The sequence below is a fragment of the Marmota monax genome, unplaced genomic scaffold (assembly GCF_021218885.2).
Source record: "Marmota monax isolate L192 unplaced genomic scaffold, Marmota_monax_Labrador192_F-V1.1 WCK01_AAM20220418_F8-fsc00007, whole genome shotgun sequence".
NCBI lineage: Eukaryota > Metazoa > Chordata > Mammalia > Rodentia > Sciuridae > Marmota > Marmota monax.
Window position 1 is genome coordinate 11,667,854 of NW_026692781.1, and position 21,930 is coordinate 11,689,783.

General features: G+C 31.2%; 1 protein-coding gene across 4 annotated transcripts in view; it reads left to right on the forward strand.

The window, feature by feature from the left end:
* Agps (alkylglycerone phosphate synthase) overlaps positions 1-21,930 on the forward strand; it is a 132,800-nt gene that overhangs the window by 36,345 nt on the left and 74,525 nt on the right. For all 4 annotated transcript variants that reach the window (XR_009227023.1, XM_058580220.1, XM_046447257.2 and 1 more), the window contains exons 7-10: positions 1,489-1,568; positions 5,014-5,094; positions 14,777-14,902; positions 19,012-19,120. Coding sequence is in view for 3 of the 4 variants with exons in the window: in XM_058580220.1 (XP_058436203.1) it covers positions 1,489-1,568; positions 5,014-5,094; positions 14,777-14,902; positions 19,012-19,120 (396 nt within the window). In the remaining variant the exon portion in view is untranslated. The remainder of the gene's footprint in view (positions 1-1,488; positions 1,569-5,013; positions 5,095-14,776; positions 14,903-19,011; positions 19,121-21,930) is intronic.

The following is a 21,930-nucleotide window of genomic DNA, read 5'->3' on the forward strand; positions in this document are numbered from 1 at the left end:
TGGATATGATTTTAATTTTCAAAGGCAAAAATAGATATACCCAGTCTAAACCTTTGAGAAGCAGAGTCATAATAGAGCATTCTGTGGATTAAAAGAGCACCAGTATATGATCAAATCATTTATATCTTTTCATGCAGAAAACTAGCATTGTTTTGCATTTTATTTTATTTTATTTTTTTTCTTTTTTGATTTATTTATTTTTCTTTTTTTAAAATTTTTTATTGTTGGTTGTTCAAAACATTACATAGTTCTTGACATATCATATTTCACACTTTGATTCAAGTGGGTTATGAACTCCCATTTTTACCCCATATACAGATTGCAGAATCACATCAGTTACACATCCATTGATTTACATATTGCCATACTAGTGTCTGTTGTGTTCTGCTGCCTTTCCTATCCTCTACTATCCCCCCTCCCTGTTTTGCATTTTAAAATGTTTTTGATCTTTTATTGACTGCTTTGTTCTAACAACTTATCTAGGTAAAAGGAAATAAACCTTAGTGACCAAATTAGCATTGATGGAATGGAAATGGGACATTAACAATTTCAGGAGCTCCAGATCCCTTTTCAGCTCACACTATCTATTGAATTTATACAAAAAAGGGACTACAGTGTCACTTATTATGAAATATTTTTCTGAACTCAAATAACTGTGATAATCAAATAGTTGTTACTGATTACAGGAATCATGTTTGTAACTGATAATTGTCTCCTCTTTTAAAATTAATCTGATCAACATCCATATGCTTTTTATGGGAAGTGACTCCCATATGTTTTCTTACACGAAAGTGTATGCAAGTATCAATTAAAATGTATTCTGATATAGGCTGATGGAGATCTAATTAAAGAACTGAAAATATTGTATTATTCTTGGTACCAAGAAAACACTTTTACTTTGACAATAAGTATTAAGAGAAAACAGCAGTATATTATTTAAATACTTCTGTGTATTATTTATTCTATATTAAGGTCGATTTTTCACCAAAGAATATATTAGTTTGTTTTTAAATATCACATAATTTGGACATTTTAACTTGTTTGTAATTTATTAAAAGCCTTTTTGTATGAGAATATTATTTTAAATGACAAATGAATCTCAATATTAAAGTAGAAAGTAATAAATGGCATCTAGTTATATAGGATGTTTCTTTTTTTCACAGTAATCATTAGCTTAGATTATGTATTGTTCTAATTATGTATGTGGAGTTCTACAAATTGTAGGGGCCTCACTTGAGTGTGTTTTGTTCAGGGAAAGAAACCATATCCCATTGCTTTTGGTTCCATAATATTGCTTCATTTTGGCAATAAATAAACTAAAGGTGAGTTTTCTTTTAGTATGTTATCATTTGTGAATTGTATTTTGCAGAGTAGAAATAGATGTCCCTCTGTTAATGGTTCTATTTATATACACTGTGTTAGGAATTTCCCCTAGAAGAGTAGCTAAAAGGAAAATATTTAAACATGAAGTTGTTTGTATTTTGGCAGGAGGAACAAGTGTTTCATATGGCCTGATGTGTCCTGCAGATGAGACAAGAACAATAATTTCTTTGGACACTTCACAAATGGTATATGATAATTTAAGATACATTTGAATGTTTATATTTAAAACATTGTCCTTATGACTTTGCCTCAATTATCATTCAAAAAAAGATCTGTTGTCCATTTTGTTTTGAATGTATTTCATCATTATATTTTAGCCTTGTCTTCAGATATTCAAAATCTTAAGTTCACTTACTCTGAGGTGCATATCTTGTTGCTATTTTACCAAATTAGAATGTGGTATTGATAATTTGAGAAGCATGAATTAGAAGATTGACATATAGATGACTTGATTTCATTTTATCTATTATTTGTCTAGTATCTCTCTACTATTAAGCTACATCCACAGTCCTTTTTTATTTTTTATTTTGACAGGGTCTCACTAAGTTGCCCAGGCTGGCCTGAAGCTTAGGATCCTCTTGCCTTGTTGTTCCTACTAGCTGGGAGTACAGGCCTGCACTGCCATGTCAGACTTCCTGTTTTTAAAAAACAGAACAGATAATATTAGTCAGTTAAGGTTAATTTGAATAATCAAAACTTGTCTCCCAGATTTATACTAATGTTGTTGCATTTTTGCTTGGTGGTGAATGGAAGAACTAATTTAATGATAGGCTTTAGTTTGAAGTTTGGATTTATTGTGGTCCAGGAGTTGGACGTTGTGCTGTGTTAAGGCTTTAATTTGGGTATGAACTTTATATAATCAATGGTATTCCTGATCATTTCTTTATTATAATAAAAACAACTTTAAAAAAAACTTTTTAATTTGAATTTTTTTCAAACACAGAATAAAGAGAATGGTATATTTATTGTCTAGATTAGTTATTAGCATTTTGACATACTTGTTTTATCTTTCATTTGTTCTTTAGTATTTTAAAGCAAATCCTTTAAAAATGCTACTTTACACCTAAATATTTCTTTCTGTCTCTTTAAAAGGAATATTTTCTCATATTACTATTACATTATTATCACTCTTGGCATAGTCAAAAGTAATTTCTTATAGCATTTAATATTGAGTCTTTCTTTATGCACAGTGCCTTTGTTTTGTAGTTCATTTGTTCAAATGGGGGTTTAGAAAAGGCTTATGTTAGCTTTTTGTTGTTTCTCTTAAATCTTATTTTATCTGAAAGTGTCCTCTTCTTCCCCTTTTTCAAATGTTTCTGACTTTTGAAGAAACTGTTATTTATATCATAAAGTGACTTGCTTTGAATTTGTTGCTTCTTCTTGGTGTCATTTAACTCTTCTTTTATGCCCTCTATATAGACTAGTTAGATTCAGGCATGATTTAAAAAAAATAAATATATACCATAAATAAAAATATACCATCATTATAGATGGTGATATGCTTTTAAATTTTATTTTATGGAGACATAAGTGTTTATGTTTGTGGGGTTATTGAAACGAGTGATGTTTTTATACACGTATACTTTGTAATGATCAATTCAGAGCAATTATCATACCCAAGACTTTGTAATTTTGTGCTGTTTAAATATCATATAACATTAGGAGAGGTGGTATACAATAGCTAATTATCCTACATTCGTGATGCTAAAATTGATTACAAGTTTTACATGGTAGCTGCCTGATTATTGTACTATGAAGTTCCCTATCAACGTTTCTCCTTATTCCAGAATGTAAAAAAAAAAAAAAAACTATAATTTATTCAAAATATAGAACTACTACAGTAGCCTTTTTTTTTTTTTTTGAATATATTTGGATTTTTGGCTCTTTATTTTGCTGTGCAAATTTACCTGTAAGTTTGTTACCAAATGTGTGAAATAGTAATACTACAGAAGGTTATTATAAAGGTTAAATGAGATAATACAAGTAAAAGTCTTGATGCCGAGTAGATGTTTAAAATTCTGAAGCAGGATTTCCATGTTTCCAAGTAGTTTTGTGTAGTCACTGAACTGTTAACTTTGAATTGTTTTAAATATGATTGTTGGGTGGGTACCTATAACTGTGATTTGTGTTAAAGTCAGTAAGTCATATCTCAGTGATTTTGCTCACTGTATTTCTGCTGTAATACATATAAAATAAGGGAATCAGAGTTGTATTTGAATACATATAATAATACTATGGCCTGTTGGCTGTGGGAGTTTTTGTTTTAACTTGGGTAGTGTATACTAGATGTAATAAGATAATCTATACATTTTCTTGAGGTTTTTATGTGAATACTCATGAAGGTGGTTTTCTTCTCTGCCTCTTTTAATTTCTTTTTTTCTGTCAAAAAAGATGTTTGGACCCTTACTGGGTACAAGTAAATATTTAGCACATATGTGTAATTGTCTCAAGGGTCAGTCTGTTGGGGAAGAAGATGTACATAACTTATATAGATGGTATTATTAGATTAATAAATTCTTTGTCTTTTATTCAACAATTTAATATATACATATACGTATGTATATATGTATATAAGACTAAATTTGTTTAGCTGGTACAGAACCAAACACCCAATTATACCATAGTTATGTTGAAATTACTGTTATAGGCAGAGTATAATTAATGAGTTTTATATAACAAACCAAAAAGTACATTCTCATCTTATTTAGTAATTATTGTACCCTATGAATTAAGCAGTGCAGTTATTTGTATGTGTTCCAATTTGGAATTTAGGCAGACACTGCTCTTTTTGTATTGCCTATTGTATTCTTTTTATCATTAACCAGACTTATTTACATTAGTTATTATTATGCAGTTAAACATACCAAAATACAAAGTAAGCTTCCTTGGGATCCAGAAGATTCTATGTGTTACCTGATTGCTCAAATAGAAGGGGAAAGAAGGATATATATGAAGACACATATATACATAAAAATTAGGCCAAATAAGAATGTTAAAAACACATTTTTTATTATTATCAGTCATATATTTCTGCCAGAAAATACTCAGTTTCTTCTTTTGAGTATGACACAGGGATGTGCTTTGTTTTCTCTGTGGGATTTCTGGTCTTTTTTTTCAGATTGAAAGAAAGCAGAGATGCCATTTATTAATTCAGATGCCTTGTCAGGTGTTTTCTTTCCTATTATCTGATTCTTAATTAGATAGGATTGCCATGTTGACAGAAGTACAGATAGTATCTACAGAATGCCAGGCCTCACATATGCTGTTTGTTTTTTTATATGCATTATCTCATTTATTTCCAATAGCACGTGTCTACATTATTATGAGTATATAGTATTAATATATGTATGTGTTTTTGCAGTGAAGAAACACTAAGCCTAGACAGTTATTTGCCTAAGCTAAGAGTTGGAGTTCAATTCATATTAATATCTGCCTAAAGAATCAGTATTTTATGTGTTATGTTATATAATAAGGGGTAAGTGTAGCTCATTTCCCACCTGGGTGGTGGTTGAATAACCTTACTTATTTAATTATTGTCTTGTCACTTGTTGCCTTGAATTAGGAAGTTCTGTATTTCCTGAGAAAATGTTAGTAGAACATGGAGATGAGACTTCTCACTTCTTTCAACAGAATCGAATTCTTTGGGTTGATGAGAACAATCTGACAGCTCATGTAGAGGCTGGCATAACAGGACAAGATTTGGAAAGACAGGTATGTTATCTCTTTAATGTTTTCAAAACTACTCTGTCCTCTATCTAAATGAAATACCTTTCATGTTACATTTTTTCCCTCCAGGAACTCAATGAATTTGCCAAGTTTCTATGTGGGTCAAGCATTAAGCTAGATGTTGAGAACATAGTAGTGAAAAAGACATTACCTACTACCCTCAGGTGGCTTACATTCTATTAGGACAAAAAGTTAGGTAAATAGAAATTTAATGATTGAGAATTGCCGTATGAAGACTAAATTCAAGTCATCAAATGGGGCCAGGTGGGAAGAACTTGTACAAAGAATGTGTGACAGAGAATAGGGCAGTTTGAGATCAGATTTCAGGATGAATCAGATTAGCAAAAAAGGAGGTGAGGTGGGAAGAACAATCAGTCAGAGGAAGAAGCATGTGCATAGGCCTTAAAGGTAGTTATTGCTTTTAGTGGAGACTGCAGATAACTGAGTATGACTGCAGTGTAGTGTGTATGTAGAACACACATCCTTGGTGTATGTTGGATGGGAGTAGGTGTAGGAGTAAGAGGATGAGTCCAAAAAAACATGAAGAGGTCAGAAATAAAGGACCTTATAAAACTACTTTGAAAGCTTGAACCTTATCCTTGTACCTTAGATAATTCTGGCTACTGTGTGGAGGATGAATAGGCCATGTAAGAGCTGATTAAGAGACTGCTATAATAATTTAGATGAGAGCTGTTAGTGACCTGATACACAGTAGGAGGAATGGAAGGGAGCAAAATGGAACATATTGGAAATATAATTCTCAAGTCTTGATGGTAAATTGCATCAGTAGGTAGATGTTGGTGTTTGCTATTTACTGAACTTTTCAATGAATAATTTTATTGAAAACTGCTCATCTATGAGTAGTGAAACTTATAGAGTCCTTGTAGCATGTTTTTGGGATTCTAATGAATTTTTGGAAAACTTTAGGTTCTCTTCATAGGTTCTAAGCAAGTCATTGTTCAGATGGTTGGATCCTTCAACTTCCTGAATTGTGATCAAGGCAATTGTAACTTAGCTTTTGTAAACAAAAGTCAGAAATTCTATTTTGTTGGTCATGTATTAATCACTTTGTCCAACTTGGGATTATAGAGATCCTTCCCTCCAAAACTTTAACAGGACATAGAGAAAGATATGATTGTTGATCTTACTTTTTATTGTCTTTTTCCCTTTTTTTTTTGGAAATGTTGACTGAAGTTGGTCTGCTGAGACTAATTCTACTTGAAGGGGTTTGAAAACAATATTTAACTATTGTCTTTATTTTTTATTTAATATAGTAAGATGTAGAGAACTAGAATAAATAGAGAACTATAATAAATTAGGAAGCTGATTTTAATTGAACATTTCTTGAGGTGTTAAAGATCATCAAATAAGTCAAGATTTTGTATGTCAAGGTAAGGAAATTTTATTAATTATTATAGTTTGTATTGAACTTCAGTGGGCAGAATAGTAGTATTTAATGAAAAACCCCCGAAAGTCAAATGTTAGTCTTCCATTTTGCCGGAATGAGGCATTATCAATCAATATAGCATTTCTTTTTTAAATTAAAAGAATGGCTTTTTATGTCTCTAATTTTACATACTTTATTATAGCATCTTAACCTTTTCAAGCTTTCTTTTTTTTAAAGGTTAAAATTAAAATTCAAGGAACATATTTTCTTTAAATTTGAATGACATCCTCCTAGACTAGAAACTTCTGATATTTTACCTACTAGTTTATTTTTCTTACTGCCAATGTACCACTTTCTGTTTTGATTGCAGTAGGCTGTAGTTTCTGCAGCAGTTAAAAAAAAAATTTACTTAGTTGTAGATGGACACAATACCTTTATTTTACTTATTTATTTTTATGTGGTGTTGAGAATCGAACCCAGTGCCTCACCTGTGCTAGGCAAATGCTCTACCACTTGCCGCAGTCTGGCTGGGCACAAAATCACGAGCCACTCAAGCAGGAACAAACTTTATTTTTTTTGAAACTGCCGCCAATGTCCGGTAAGCACCCGGGAAGATTTTCGATCCACCCACGCGGCCTCCTCCTGGACCGCAGAGAGCGCTCCTCCCTTGGAACTCCCTCCTACTGTACTTCCCCAACCAATGGGAACTCTCCAGGAGTCCAGTAGCCAGCTTAGGTGAACAGCAGGAATCCAATATCCATATGAATGCAAATCTTAACATAATCATACCATCTCAATGGCTAGCTGGCGTCACCTTTCGACCAAAAATGCCATGCATCATATACTTGGCTCTTAGCAACCACTGAGCCACAACCCCAGCCCTCTGCAGCAGTTTTGATCCCAGTTCAAGTTCTTCCTTAAAATTCGGTGTCCTTCAGTTTCTATATCAGCTGAGATAACCAGTTTAACATGTACTGCTTTTTGTTTCTGGAATTTTAAAAAGGAAACAACACAGTCATTAGGAAGCTGATTTTAATCTCTTTAACTTATAAGTTACTTTGATTTAAGTATGTTTAAGGGAAGTCACTAATGGGGAATTTCCTTTTCAGGTTTATTAAAATACTTTGACTACTTTATTGGCTAATAGACTGGGGATGTGTGGCCATAATTCTTTTTTCCCCTTGGGTCCATATTGCTAAAAAAACTTCTCATTTTCTTTTTCTCTTTCTTTCTTTCTAGATATTAGATCTTAGTGTAAACTTCAAATATAGCTTGTAGCTGTATGATGTTGGGCAAGTTACTTTTATGCCTCATTTCCTCATTTATAAAGTGGGGATGATTCTACTTCTTTAGGTTGTTCATTAGGGTTGAATTAAGTTAATACCTAGAATTTTGATTCATTCTACTAATTTTTATGGAGGATTATCTGCTTCATTCAGGTACAGTTAACTTTTTTTTTTTTTTTTTAATTATTATTACACTGAAGACTCCCAAATTTGTACCATTGACCCAGACTTCTTTCCTGAATTGTATAGACTCTTGTATCCAATTTCCTAGTTGATGTGTCCGCTTGGGTAACTAAGGGATATTTCAAACTGAATGTTTTAAAAGCTGAATTTTTAGAGATAAAATTTTTAATCATTACTCCCAATTTTACATACCCTGTAGCTTTTTATTTTCAGTAGAGAAAATTTAGTTGATTGAGACTTAAGATCAAAATCTGAGTCATATATTTTTGTTTTGTTTTGCTTTATAATAGTTTCATTTAAGATGTAATTTTCATATAGTAAATTGTCTTTACTTAAAAGTGTACAAGTTTTATAAGTATTAAAATATGAATACAGCTGTGAAACCCATTATGACCATTAGGATGGTGAACATATTCATCAATCCCAAGAGTTTCCTCTTGCTTCTTTATAATTCTACCTCATTCTTACTCCCAGCCCTTACCTTATCCTTGACAGTCACTGATCCGCTTTTAGACACTGTAGATTTATTTAAATTTCCTATAATTTTATTAAAGTAGAATCATACAGTACTCTTTTTTTTGGAGTGGGGGACGATGGGGTGTTTCTGGTTGTTTTTTGCTACCATGATTATTTTGAGATTCATCTATATTGTTGCATGTATTAATAGTTTGTTTCTTTTCATTGCTCAGAAGTATTCTGTTGTATAGGTACTCCAGAGTTTATCCATTTACCTGTTGATGAGCACTTGGTTTATTACTAGTTTGGGGCTATTAGAAATAAAGCTGCAGTGAACATTCATGTACAGGTTCTTTTATGGATGTATATATTTTCTTTCTCTTGGGCAAATATCTGGAAATGAAATGGATAGATCAAAATAATAGGTTGTTTTTGAAAAAATACCAAACTTTTCCTCAGAGTGATTGTATCATTTTCTATTTTAGCTTATATTAAGAGTTTCAGTGTCTTCAAATCCTTGCTAATACTTTTTATTTTTTTTAAATTTTAGTCATTGTAGCAGGTGTGTAGTAGTATCTTATTGTAGTTTTAATTTGAATATCTCTAATGACTCGTGAAGTTGAATATCCTTGTATATGCCTAGTTGCCATCCATGTATCAACAGTGGTAAAGTGTCTGTTGAGATTGTTAGCCCTATTTTTAAATTGAATTGTTTGTTTGTTTTCCTATTATTGTGCTTTGAGAGTCCTTTTGTTTTTGGTGCCAGGGATTGAACCCAGGGTACCTTACCACTGATTCCACTGAGCCACATCCTCAGCCCTTTTACTTTTTATTTTGAGTTGGGGATCTTGCTAAGTTGCTATGACCTCGCTAAATTGCTAGGTTGGCCTCGAACTTTCAATCCTCCTGTCTCCTCTTTCTGAACCAATGGGATTACAGGCATGCACCACAATGCCTGACAAAAGAGAGCGTTCTTTATATTCTCTGTATAAAGTCCTTTCTCAGGTACATGTTTTGCAGATACTTTCTCCCAGTCTGTGGCATGTCATTTTATTCGGTGTATTAATTTTTTTATCTTACACATCATGCTTCTGTTATTGTTTCTTAACATAAGGTTGCAAAGATTTTCTCCTATTTAAGTTTTATAGTTTTTGGTTTTACATCGATTAGTTCAGAAGAATTCTTAGTTTACATATAGTTTGAGGTATTGATATTGATTGAAGTTGATTTCTTTTTGCATATGGATATCTAACTGTTCCAGCACCATTTGTTGAAAAAGATAAAATTTCTTCACTGTAACAAGTGCACCATCATTTAAAAACAAAACACATTTGAGTGTGTGTGTGTGTGTGTTTATGTATGTATGTATATATATATGCATCTAGTTCTGGAGTCTGTTCTGTTGCATTAGTCTGTGTGTATACCTTTATGGTAGGACCAGACTGAATTACTGCAACATTTTAAATTCATTTTCAGAGTTGTTTGGGTGATTCTAGGTTTTTGTATTTTTATAGGGATTTTAGAATAATTTTGTCAATTTGTGTTTGGAAAAAAAAGCCTATTGGGATTCTGATTAGGATTACATTGACTCTGTATTGGTGAGAACTGACATCTCAACAATATTGATTCTTGTGACCTGACCCATAAACACAGTATATCTTTAGTTTTTTTAGGTCCGTAATTTTCCTCAGCAGTGTTTTATGATTTCTATGTGTGGGTCTTATGTATTTATTAAAATCAGATTAGTCCTTAAGTATTATATAGTATTTAATGCTATTGTTTGGATTTCTGATTTTAAAATTAACATATAAAATAGAGTTGATTTTTGTGTATTGTTCTTATATCTGCACCCTTATTAAATTCACTGATTAGGTTAAATATTTTGTATATCTCTTTGGATTGTCTATGTAGATGATCATGTTGTTTGTGAATGAAGACAATTTTATCTCTTCCTTTCTAATCAAAATGCTTTTTTTTTTTTTTTTTTTTTTTTTTGGTACCAGGGCTTGAACCCAAGGGTGCTTAACTACTGAGCCACATCCCCATCCCTTTTTAAATTTTTTATTTTGAGATAGAGTTTTGTAAGTTGCTTAGGGCCTTGCTAAGTTGCTGAGGATGAACTTGTGATCTTCCTGCTTCAGCCTACTAAACTGCTGGGATTATACACCTGTGTAATCTGGATGCTTTTTATTTCTGTTTCTCACCTGATCATGCTGACCAGAACCTCTTAATACAAATAAATTTGAGTGGATATCCTTATCTTATTACTGATATAGGATAGATGTATTCAGACCTTTAACATCAAGTGTATATTAAATGTAGGTGTTTTTTTGTAGATACCTTTTATCAAGTTGAGGAATTCCTTTTCTACATTAGTTTTAGAGTTCTTATTAGGAGTGAATGTTGGATTTGTCAAATTCCTTTTCATGTTTTATGGCAGAAGTTATGGTAATTTGAGGTCTTGTTTTCTAATAAAGGGTTTCACTGTTGTAAATTTTTGCCTAACTATTGCTTTATTGGCATCCTCAATTTTTACCCCATTCATGTCATAATATTTTCTACTTCTCTTTTGATTTTTTTCTTTGACCCAAGCTTTACTTATGCTATTTGCTTTCCAATTATTTAGAGATTTTTTAACAGACCTTTGTCTGTTTTTAATTTCTATCTTAATTCTATCGTGTTAAAAAAAAAAAACCCTACTTTATACAATTTGGATCCTTTCAAATTTAGTGTCACTTGTTTTATAGTCCATGATGTGGTCTGTTTTGTACATGTTTCATGTGTACTTGCAAAAACTGTGTCATTTGCTGTTTGGTGGCTTAATCTATAAATATGTATTAGGTCAAAATAATTTATAGTATTATTTAGGACTTATTTATTTTTCTTATATACTGTCTGCTGTTTGATCAATTATTGAGGGCCATTAAAACCTCTAGTATAATTGCAGATCTGTCTACTTATACTTCTATCAATGTTTACTCTGTGTACTTTAAAACTTGTTATCAGAGGACAACAGTAAATAAATGTTGAAGATTATTGTGTCTTCTTGATTAATTGACCCTTTTGTCATGATAAAATGACCTCTTTTATTCCTGATAACATTCTTTGCTCTGAAATCAACTTTAATATTAAAATATCTACTGTAGTTTTCTTCTGATTATTGTTAGCATGGTATGTTTTTTCCCTTTTTCTATTCTTTTACTTTTAACTAGTTTGTACCTTTATGTTTAAAATACCTTTCTTGTTGGCATCAGATAATTGGGTCTTTTCTTTTTGTCTAACCTGAGAGTTGCTACCTTTACATCGGGGCATCATTTCATCTTTTGACAGTTTTAGTTTGTTTGTCATCTTGCTAACGGGTTGAGTATCCCTAATCTCAAATTTGAAATTCTCCAGAATCCAAATTTTTTTGAATGCTGACATGATGCCACATTGCAAAAACTTCACTCTTGACTTAATATAATGGTTTGAAGTCAAATTGTAGATACCCAAAAAATACTGTATAAAATTACCATCTATCTGTGTGCTTACGATATATATGAAATACAAATAATTTCATGTTTAGACTTGGTTTCCATACCTAAGATATCTTATAATATATGTATGTATATTCTGAAATCAGAAAAAAATTGAAGTCTGAGCTGCTTCAGATTCTAAGCATTTCAGATAAGAGATATACAACCTGTATTTATTTTCTATATTGTCCATCTGTTTTTTCTTTTCCTCTTTTTTACTACCTTTTTAAGATGTATTATTTTTTAATGATACTTTTTATTTCTTTTGTTTCTTTATTAGCTATGATCTTTTATTTTGTTATTCTAGGGTTTACTGTACACATCTTTAACTTATAACAGTTTTACTGAATAATGGCCTCAAGCTACAAGAGAAGCCTAAAATACTGCATAGGGTTTGATACTATCCACAGTTGCAGATATCCACTGGGGTCTTGAATATGTCCTCTGTGGATAAGGGGAGACACTGTACAACCTCCGCAGTTTAGGATTGTTTTTGTTTTGGTGATGTATCTGAAGCTCGGCACATACTCAATAAATACTTGTTGTTTTGGTATTGAAGGGGACACAGAAGTGGGATAAAGTTCCTGTTCTTATAGTTTTTCATGGCACATGAGAAGAGATTGATGGACAAAGTTGTTACTTTTACATAATGCAGTATGGAACAGAGAGGTTATTTTGTTTAAAAGATTATTTGTTAAGTGTATGAATAAATCTGGACCTTCCTTCAGCAGATTATTCTTAGGTAGCTAATGACAATAACAGAAAATATAAGCTTTTAAAGGATAAAGTGGCTCCTATCATGTATATGGTAGTAGATACAATTATAGAGTATTGTGTCCCAACGACAATTTCTTAGTAAATTAGCATGCTGTAGTATGCAGATTTTCTAGCTAGGATAAATTTTTTTAAATATTTATTTTTTAGTTTTAAGTGGACACTGTATTTTAGGTGAGCACTCCACCACTGAGCCACAACCCCAGCCCCTCAAACCCAGGTTTAACTGTTAATACTTAACTCACTTACTTAGTAGGAAGTTAGAGAGATTTTTTAACAAGAAAGTAGATTAAAATATTTGTGCTAGGTAGAGTTCCTTCAGCATAAGAACTCCATGTTTTTATTTTTGGAGTCTTTATCTTCATTGCTTTACATAATTCCTGGCACATAGTAACTATTTGTAATTGGAGAAAGTAAGGAAATGGCTTACCAGATATAAGATCCAACTTAATAATATATCTTAATATTGGATATACTAATGGAAATAGTTTAAGTGTATATTTAATGATGTGAAGGCTTCTGAGTAAGTAGTGTGGAAGTTCATTTTGTCATTAAAATGTGTGAAAATTCTGTTTAATGCCTGCCACATCTTAGGACTCCATAAATATTTTTTCTTTTCCTAATTTCATAAAATTGAGTAACTAGTTTTTTTGAGAGAAAATAACATCAGTTTAGATTGTGAGTGGAGTTAGAGGAGAAATATAATGTAACAATCTGATATTTTAAATTTTAATCTGTTCAGACATGTACTTGGTTTATTTGTGGGTAGTTATTAACCTCATTTCAAAAAATTATTAGTTTATTTTGGTTTTGAGGATTGAACCCAGAAGCTTTCTACCTCTGAGCTACATCCAACCCCCATTTTTTGTTTGTTTTAAAATTTTATTTTGAGACAGAGTCTCAGTTGCCCAGGCTGGCATCAAACTTGGAATCCTCCTGCTTCTACCTCCCAAGTAGCTGAGATTATAGGTGTGCACCACTGTGCTTGGCATTAACTTCCTGAAATTAAATAAATGTATTGAGTATCTAGTGGAAGAGAATGTGGCAATTGGTGTCTTTTCAAATCTTGTTTTCTTAACAGCAAAATAGAAAATATAGTTTGCATCAGTGGTGTACAAAATCTAACAAGTTATATTTAACTAGTAGGCTTTCAAATTTGGGATTATAACTTTCATACCACACTCAAATACTCAGATGCAAACATAGCAGACATATTCTATGTCTCTGCATGGTTTACTTGAAAAATAGAAGCAGTTGCTTAACTGGATGACTATCAGAATGGTCAATGCAGATTGATGGGCTTGAGTGCAGTAGATAGTGGATATGCAGATGGTGGTGTCTGTATCATTTGACAGGAGATGGCTGAGTCTTTAAAATTATTTCAGTGGAATGGCTTTGGTGTTGTTGCAGTAAAGGGCATCCATTCAACCTCAGGTGCTGTACAGATGGCAAAGCTAAGCTAATATAGAAAAATGAGAAACAAGTGACTATTTAATGTACAGGAATGCATGATCTGCATCACAAATAAATGATGGTATTACATGCGGGAAACCTAGCCAGATGGCTGTACATTAAAACACATGACTCCTTGAGAGAATTAAGTACAGGCAATTTGCTCAGATTTTCTGCAGGCCTGATGCATATTATATTAGGGCAGGGAGAACAAGAGATTAAGTGCTTTATTTATTGAAAGTGTTTAGGTGAAGTTGGAAGTTATTTAAGCTTAATCTGTTCTCCATAAGTATTTAAATTGTCTCTTTGTGTGGGTGGGTAGAGGTGAGGAGGGACAGCTGGCTTTATAACAAAAGGATATAAGGAGCAAGATTTTTTGTTGAACCTGTGGACTACAGCTATCTTTTGGCCCACATGTTCCAGTTTTGTAAAGCTTTCCATTAGGCAGAAGTTTAAAATTTTTTGAGAACTACTAGTAAAAGTATTTATTTTTCAGTTTCAATGAAAATCAGCAGTGTCATATGGAAATTTTAAAGTGGGAGGAATTAATGTGTTGAGTCCTATGTACAATGGCACCATTTTGCTGTTCAAATGTTAACATTTTTGTTTTCCAGCTTAAAGAAAGTGGTTATTGTACAGGTCATGAACCAGATTCCCTGGAATTCAGCACTGTGGGAGGATGGATATCTACTCGGGCATCAGGCATGAAGAAGAATATCTATGGCAATATTGAGGACCTGGTGAATTTATTTCTGTTTATATAATTGATTAGCCTATAGGGATTATTATGAAGAGGTTCATCTTCATCAAAATATAGCTCTTTTGATTATAATGATGTGGTGTTTGTATGTGTGTATATGTACATATGTGTGTGTGTGTGTGTATATATATGAAATGATTAAAAGACATAATTGTAGTCATTATTTAAGAATGCCCTTGTCACATGATTAACACTTAAACTTTGTAGATATTTCACAGTATCCAACTTATGAAATACACAAATATTATTTAAAAGCCTTATGGAAACTCAAAGATTTTAGTCCATTTAAGTATTTCAGCATTGCTACTATGTTACTTTAGGAGATTTTAAATTTATTTTTCTGAAAAAATTTAAAATTTTTTCAAAAATTTAATTAAAGGGCTATTTGAAATTGTTCTGTTAAGTACTGATATGACCTGTAATGTTTAATGTGTTTACCATTTTGTTTTAGCTTATCTGGTGCCAATTTTCTGGGAGTCAGTGTGATAATAGTGTACCTGTAGGCATCCTAGTTAGGTATTAGGTATCATTTGTTTCATTGGTAGTTTTTCTAGTGATTAGTTATGTGATCTTATGCAAATTGGTTCACCATTCTAAACTTCAATTTTCCTTTCTATAAAATAGAATAATAAAATTCACTGCATAGAACTATTGTAAGGAGTAAAGGGCATGAAGGGAAAACACAGCAGAATCTCTGGTGTGCAATAGGTGCTTCATAAATATTAGTTCCTTTATCTTCAGTATTTTGAGAGTAGTTCAAAAGAACTTTTAAGAGGGTATTAAAGTGACACTCCTAACATTATTCCTGGACTTGTAAAGCTTTCTTTTTCAAATCTAAAGTTTCAACATTTTCAGTTGATGTGAATTTAAAATTTTTAATGAGATATATTTGTTCTTTGTAGTTAACACCCAGTAATTTAAGACTCTTGTCAGCTTATATTGTCAGCTCTTTAGAAACGTTTATATTATCCTGGTTTCTTCTCCCCCTCTCTCCCTTTCATTCTTTCTTTTTTTTCCCCGTTGAGGATACCCAGGGCCACATTCATGCTAGTAAGGGCTCTACTGCTGAGCCACACTCCAGCTTATGTGCCCTTGTTTGTTTTCTTTTATTGCAGACATTTTTAAAAATTACATTTTTCTTTTTTGTAACTAAAATAACTTTTTGTGTCTTGAATACTTTTTGTGTACAGTAGAATAATTCAATTGCAGGGGAGAATATTTAACTTTTTTTTTGCTATTAGATTACGAACTTTATCAGAGGTAGGCAAATACTTGATAAACTGTTAGATTTGGTACTGCCAAAGCATTTAATTTATTTTAGTCATTTTTTGGAGATAGTTAAGGGCCACAGATTATAAGTGTACATCCTAATGTACTTATCTGACAAGCAGTTACTAAGCACATTTTGTTTTTAATTTAATTGTTTTGCAACATCTTGTATCCTCTGAAACTATCTTAATTTTCATTGCTTTTTTGAAATCTCTACTAAAATTGATATATTTTTAATATCTGTGCCTGCACTGGAGCTCATGAAAAATATTACACTTTTTAGAAGTATTAACATTTCTTTAATCATTATTAGTGTATAAAGTATATTAAGTAATGATATTTTAACTTTGGAAAAAAGTTGAAAAGAGTTATTTGGTCTACCTTTTAATCTGAAGATTCAAAAGTCTTGAATACTTTTTTCTGTGTACAATAGAATAAACTTTTAACTTTAAATTTCCTGTCCCCCTTTGTTTCCAAGAACATTTTAAGGAATTCTAATTAAAGTTCAACTTGAGTTATCTTTTGATTTATTAGAAGTCTTTTCACCAAAGGATTTCCTAGCATTTTTGGTTACACTTTCTTACACTGATGCTATGGAGTTGAAGCTCATGATCTTTAACAATAATCCACTGCCACTGTAAAAGGTGTTCTGCTATACTTTTTCATTATAAAGTACTGTTAGAAGGAAAAGTAGAATCCTACAGTAATAAAATCAAACTAAAAATTCTGAATTTCACAAAAGTAAATAAAGTGTGACATAGTAAGCATTTAGTTTTTAAAAGTTTTCAGAAGAAAATCCTTCTTTTAAAATCATAACTATTATATGGATAATTTATGTAATTAGATAACAACTTGTTTTTATTTTAAGAATAATATATATACATATTATAAAAAATTACATGTTCTTTGTATATTAAATACATAGTCATTTCTAAGAATTTTAACATCTTTATATTTATTTTCCCAATTATTTTTCTAGGCATACCACAAACACATGAGTATATCTAGTTTTTAATATAAAAGGAATCATACTGTGTTTGATTTGTTCTTTAATTTTTGTTATCAGTGTATTAACATGAGTGAATGGAGGTGTACACCATCATTTAAAAAGGGTTCACATAATCTTTATGGATAATTCATGGTTTATTAAACAGTCTCCGTAATTATTCTTGATTTTAAAATTACAGAAAACTGATAAAAATATCCTCTAATGTAGTTTCTTGGGCATATTCCTTTGTTTTAGTAGGCTCCCTGAGGTTGAATTGTTGGATCAAGAAATTTATACATTTTTAAGTCTTTGAATCCTCCAGCCAAATTGCCATATAACATGTTTGTACTGATTGATAATTCCCACTAGCACTATGAGAATCTTTGTAGTTAACTGGGCCTTTTTGTTTATATTTTGTGTTTTAGTTTTGTGTGTGTGTGTGTATTTTTTTCTTTTTTTAATTGCCAGAGTGTAAACTTTGAAAATGTCTTCACTGGCACTTCTCATTTCTTATTTTGTGAATTGCTTATATGTCCTCTCATCATTTGCTTTAATAGTAAATAGATCATCGTTGTTTAGTGGTCAAAAATCCATTCTAAAAATGTGTTAGAGTTTTACCTCTTTCCAAATGAGATATTGAAACTGATTTTTAGAATGATCCTTCTTGCCCAAAATATTGACTTTCTTACCTATACAGTGCACTTACATATATCTCTTGCTTTTTCTCTTTAACTCAGTTCTGTCTCTTTAAATCTGTCTGTCTATTTTTGTGGTACTTGAGATCTAATCCAGAGCCTGGTGCATGCTAGGCAAATGCTCTACCACTGATCTATAAGCCCAGCCCCATCTTCATTTGACATGATCATAATTGATATTTCATTCTTTTTTTTTTTGTGGGGATAAGGCAAAAATATTATTTTTCTTAGAATTCCAAGCGTGTAGCACAGTACCTGACATGAGTAATAGTGTTTCATAAAATACGTTTAAATAGCCAGGTGTAATGGCATATGCCTGTGATCCCAGCAGTTTGAGAGTCTGAGGCAGGAGGATTGCAGGTTTGAGGCCAACCTGGGCAACTTAATGAGAAATAAAAAAATAAATAAAATATAAATATATAAAAAATATCATCACACATATACATGTATGTTATGTATACGTATAGCATATGTTATATACAATATATAGTGTATAATATATAACATAATATTATAATGTATATTATATGTATATATAATCATATACTATATGATATAATAATATATTACTATATATACGAAATTAATGAAAGAATGAGCCTGTTAAAGTAATATCTTCACTGTTGTTTGTTGTTTGAGTCCTTAGTTCTTTGTCATATGGATAACCTTGGACTAAATCTTTAATTAAAGAAGTATGTTTTTCTATTCTTAAGATGATGAATATATTTAAACCAGCTTAAATCAAGAGGCATATAATAATTTTAGGATTTTTCTCTCTTTTAGGTTATATACAAATTTTATCTTTAGTCTAAGAATTACTAAAAGATACTAAAGTCCTAAAGGGCATCACAATCTATTGCTTAGCCCCACATTTCTTTTTTTTTTAATATTTATTTTTTAGTTTTAGGTAGACACAATATCTTTATTTTACATTTATGTGGTGCTGAGGATCGAATCCAGTGCTTTGTGCGTGCTAGGCGAACATTCTACAACTGAGCCACAATCCCAGCCCCAGACCCACATTTTAAAAGTAGTATTTTATATGAATATGTAAAATGTGTATATATATATATATATATACACACACTAATTCAATGGCTGATTCCTAGAATTTACAAACTGTATTGTATTAAACAGGTGGTTCATATGAAAATGGTAACACCTAGAGGTGTAATAGAAAAAAGCTGTCAAGGACCTCGTATGTCAACAGGCCCTGATATCCATCACTTCATCATGGGATCTGAAGGTAAATATAACTGAAGATTTATTATGAAAAAAAATACAGGTGACTCAATTTTGTGAAAAATCTATGTTATTTGATATCAGATCTTTGAAAGAAAGACATTTTATATACTTAAGGAATAGTAATTTTTTTAAAGTTTTATTATTTTAGTATTTCATAAAGTTTTTATTATGAGAACATCGTATTTAACTTTCTTGTTCATTTTGCTTTTTTTCTGGAGACAGTGCATCTTTTTTAAATTACATTTTTTTCTTTCAGAATTTTTAATTAATTTTAGGAAAAGTAGGATGTAAAGTAGTTTAATATCGTGTACTGTACTGTTTAATATCTTTACAGTTGTCAGGGGAAAGAACTGTGAACATTATCTTGCTGTCTTATTTTTCTATAATTTTATCTTTTTTTTTTACTATTTGATTTTTAGAAGACCTGAAATTAAATTCTGATTCACATCTTTATTAGTGCATTATACATAATAATAGGGTTCATTTTGACATATTCATCAATGCATGTTACATAATTTTCTTCATTTCAGCCCCCAGTACTTTGAGTCACATATCTTTTAAACCTGTTGGTCATTAAATTTTGCAAGTAGTATCCTTAGCTGGTTACTTAATGTTGGATAGATTAGAATGTAGTTCTTTAGGTCATTCTAAATATGTAGTTGCTATATAGATTAGAAGAAAATTAACCTTTTCTTTATGTTTCACAGACTGTAAGTAGATACAGTGAATTGTATGGATAAGCTAAACATGACCATAATTTTCAGTTCTTTGAATGGGAGGCTTGGAGAATTCAGAAAAATAAGAATTTGGAGAAACAAAATAATCTAAAACAAGAAATTATTTCTAAATTTGATAAATTAAAACAAGAAAGTGTAAATTGGCAAAGGAACTCATTTACTTTAGAGGTGGTCCAAGTAGAAAAAGATTTTAAGCTATATTGAGAAATGGAACAAGTAGTTATAATGAATTAAGATGTTAGAAGATAGATTACAATCTTTGATGGTAACATCAAAGAGGAGAAAAATGACAAAGTCTAGCTTTGGTGTTATGATAAAGTGATATGATCTTTACCATATCTTTACCATATCACTAAAATTTGATAGACTCTTGTCCAAGGTGTTTTGCATGATAATCAATGAGACTTTTGTTGAGATTTCTCACCAGTTTACTTAGTTTATTCCATTTCTGATCAGAATAATCTTCTAGGAAAAAACAGCTACATTTTTAATGAGAAAAATAAAATATTAAGTTTCTTTAAAATAATATAGTTGTCAAATATTTTTCTGGAAATTCTTACATTAATGCATTATCTAAAAGTTAACTAAAAGAATGTAAATTTTGCTATTAGATTTCAAGGTAAATAAGAAATGGGTATTAAAATTCATATTTATTTACTTATTTATTTATTTGTTCAGATACTGGGAATTGGACTTAGGGGTGCTTTATCGTGAGCTACATCTCCAGTCCTTTTATTTTTTACTTTATAGACAGTGTCTTCCTAATTTGCCCAGGCTGGCCTGGAACTTGCAGTCCTCTTATTTCAGCTTCCCAAGTCACTGGTATTATAGCTGTATACCACTACTCTCCCCCTAAAATTCATAATTTTTAATTTTATTATTGATATATACATAGTTGGAATTGAATCTATAAAATATAAATTATCTTTTCAAGTAAACTCTTCAGTTGTTTTTCTCAGTGTTTTAAAAATTCTGCTTGTTAGGTACTGTGCTAGCACATTTAAGGGCACTTAAGTATAGGTCATTATTACACAACAGTGTGATAAATTCTATGATTAAAGTAATTGCAGGAGAAATACAGATCAGGTCAGGTTGATGGGTATTTGAAGGCTTCTCCCGAGAAGCCATACCTAAAGTGGTTGTTGAAGGTTGTTAGCAGAAAATAATTCCAGGTCAAATATAGAAAGATGGACAGTATTTACTCTTTAAAAAACAACATAGAGACAGACTGAGAAGTGAGAAAACCCCATGTCTGCTTCATCATGAAACTGCCAATTTTTCAGTATAAGTAGGACATAAGGTTTAATTGCTTGGTAGAGTAAACAGCAGGTTATAAGGGGACTGGAGAGAGATTTAAGGTAGGAAAACAGTAAAGTAAGTGAAGAAATCTTCTAGGAAGATTTTTATACCTATGGAAAATAGGTATAAATAGTTAAGTAAGATTTTATTATGAATATGTATTCAAAATAGCATACTGATTTAAGAGCATGAACCATGAAGTCTGTCAGATTTGGATTTCAATTCTAGTTTTATCACTTGTGTTTCTGGGACTTTGTTTAAATTAGGTAATTATCTGTGTCAAATGTCCTCAGCTGTAAAATGAAAATAATAAAAGCATCCCTCTTCATAAATTTGTTGTGAGAATTTAATGTGATTGTGCTCAGCAATTTATAACACCAAATGTTAAGTTTATTACTGTTATTCTGGCTGTTTATTATTTTGATATCATTGATCTTTACCATTTATGATTCCTAATCACTATTTCAGCTTATATGCAAATATAGCATTATTTTTAAATAGTTTAGGAGATGACATGACTGAGAAAATAATTTATGTACATCATGTTCTGTTGCAAAAAAAAAAAAATATATATATATATATATATATTTATTTATTTATTGGATAGCATGCCTTTATGGGGTTTTTTTTGTTGTTGTTGTTGTTTTTAATGCGGTGCTAAGGATTGAACCCAGTGCCTCACACATGGTAGACAAACACTCTGCCACTGAGCTATAACCTACACCCTGTAAACCATTTTATCTACTTAATTGTAGAGCAAACAATAAATAAATAA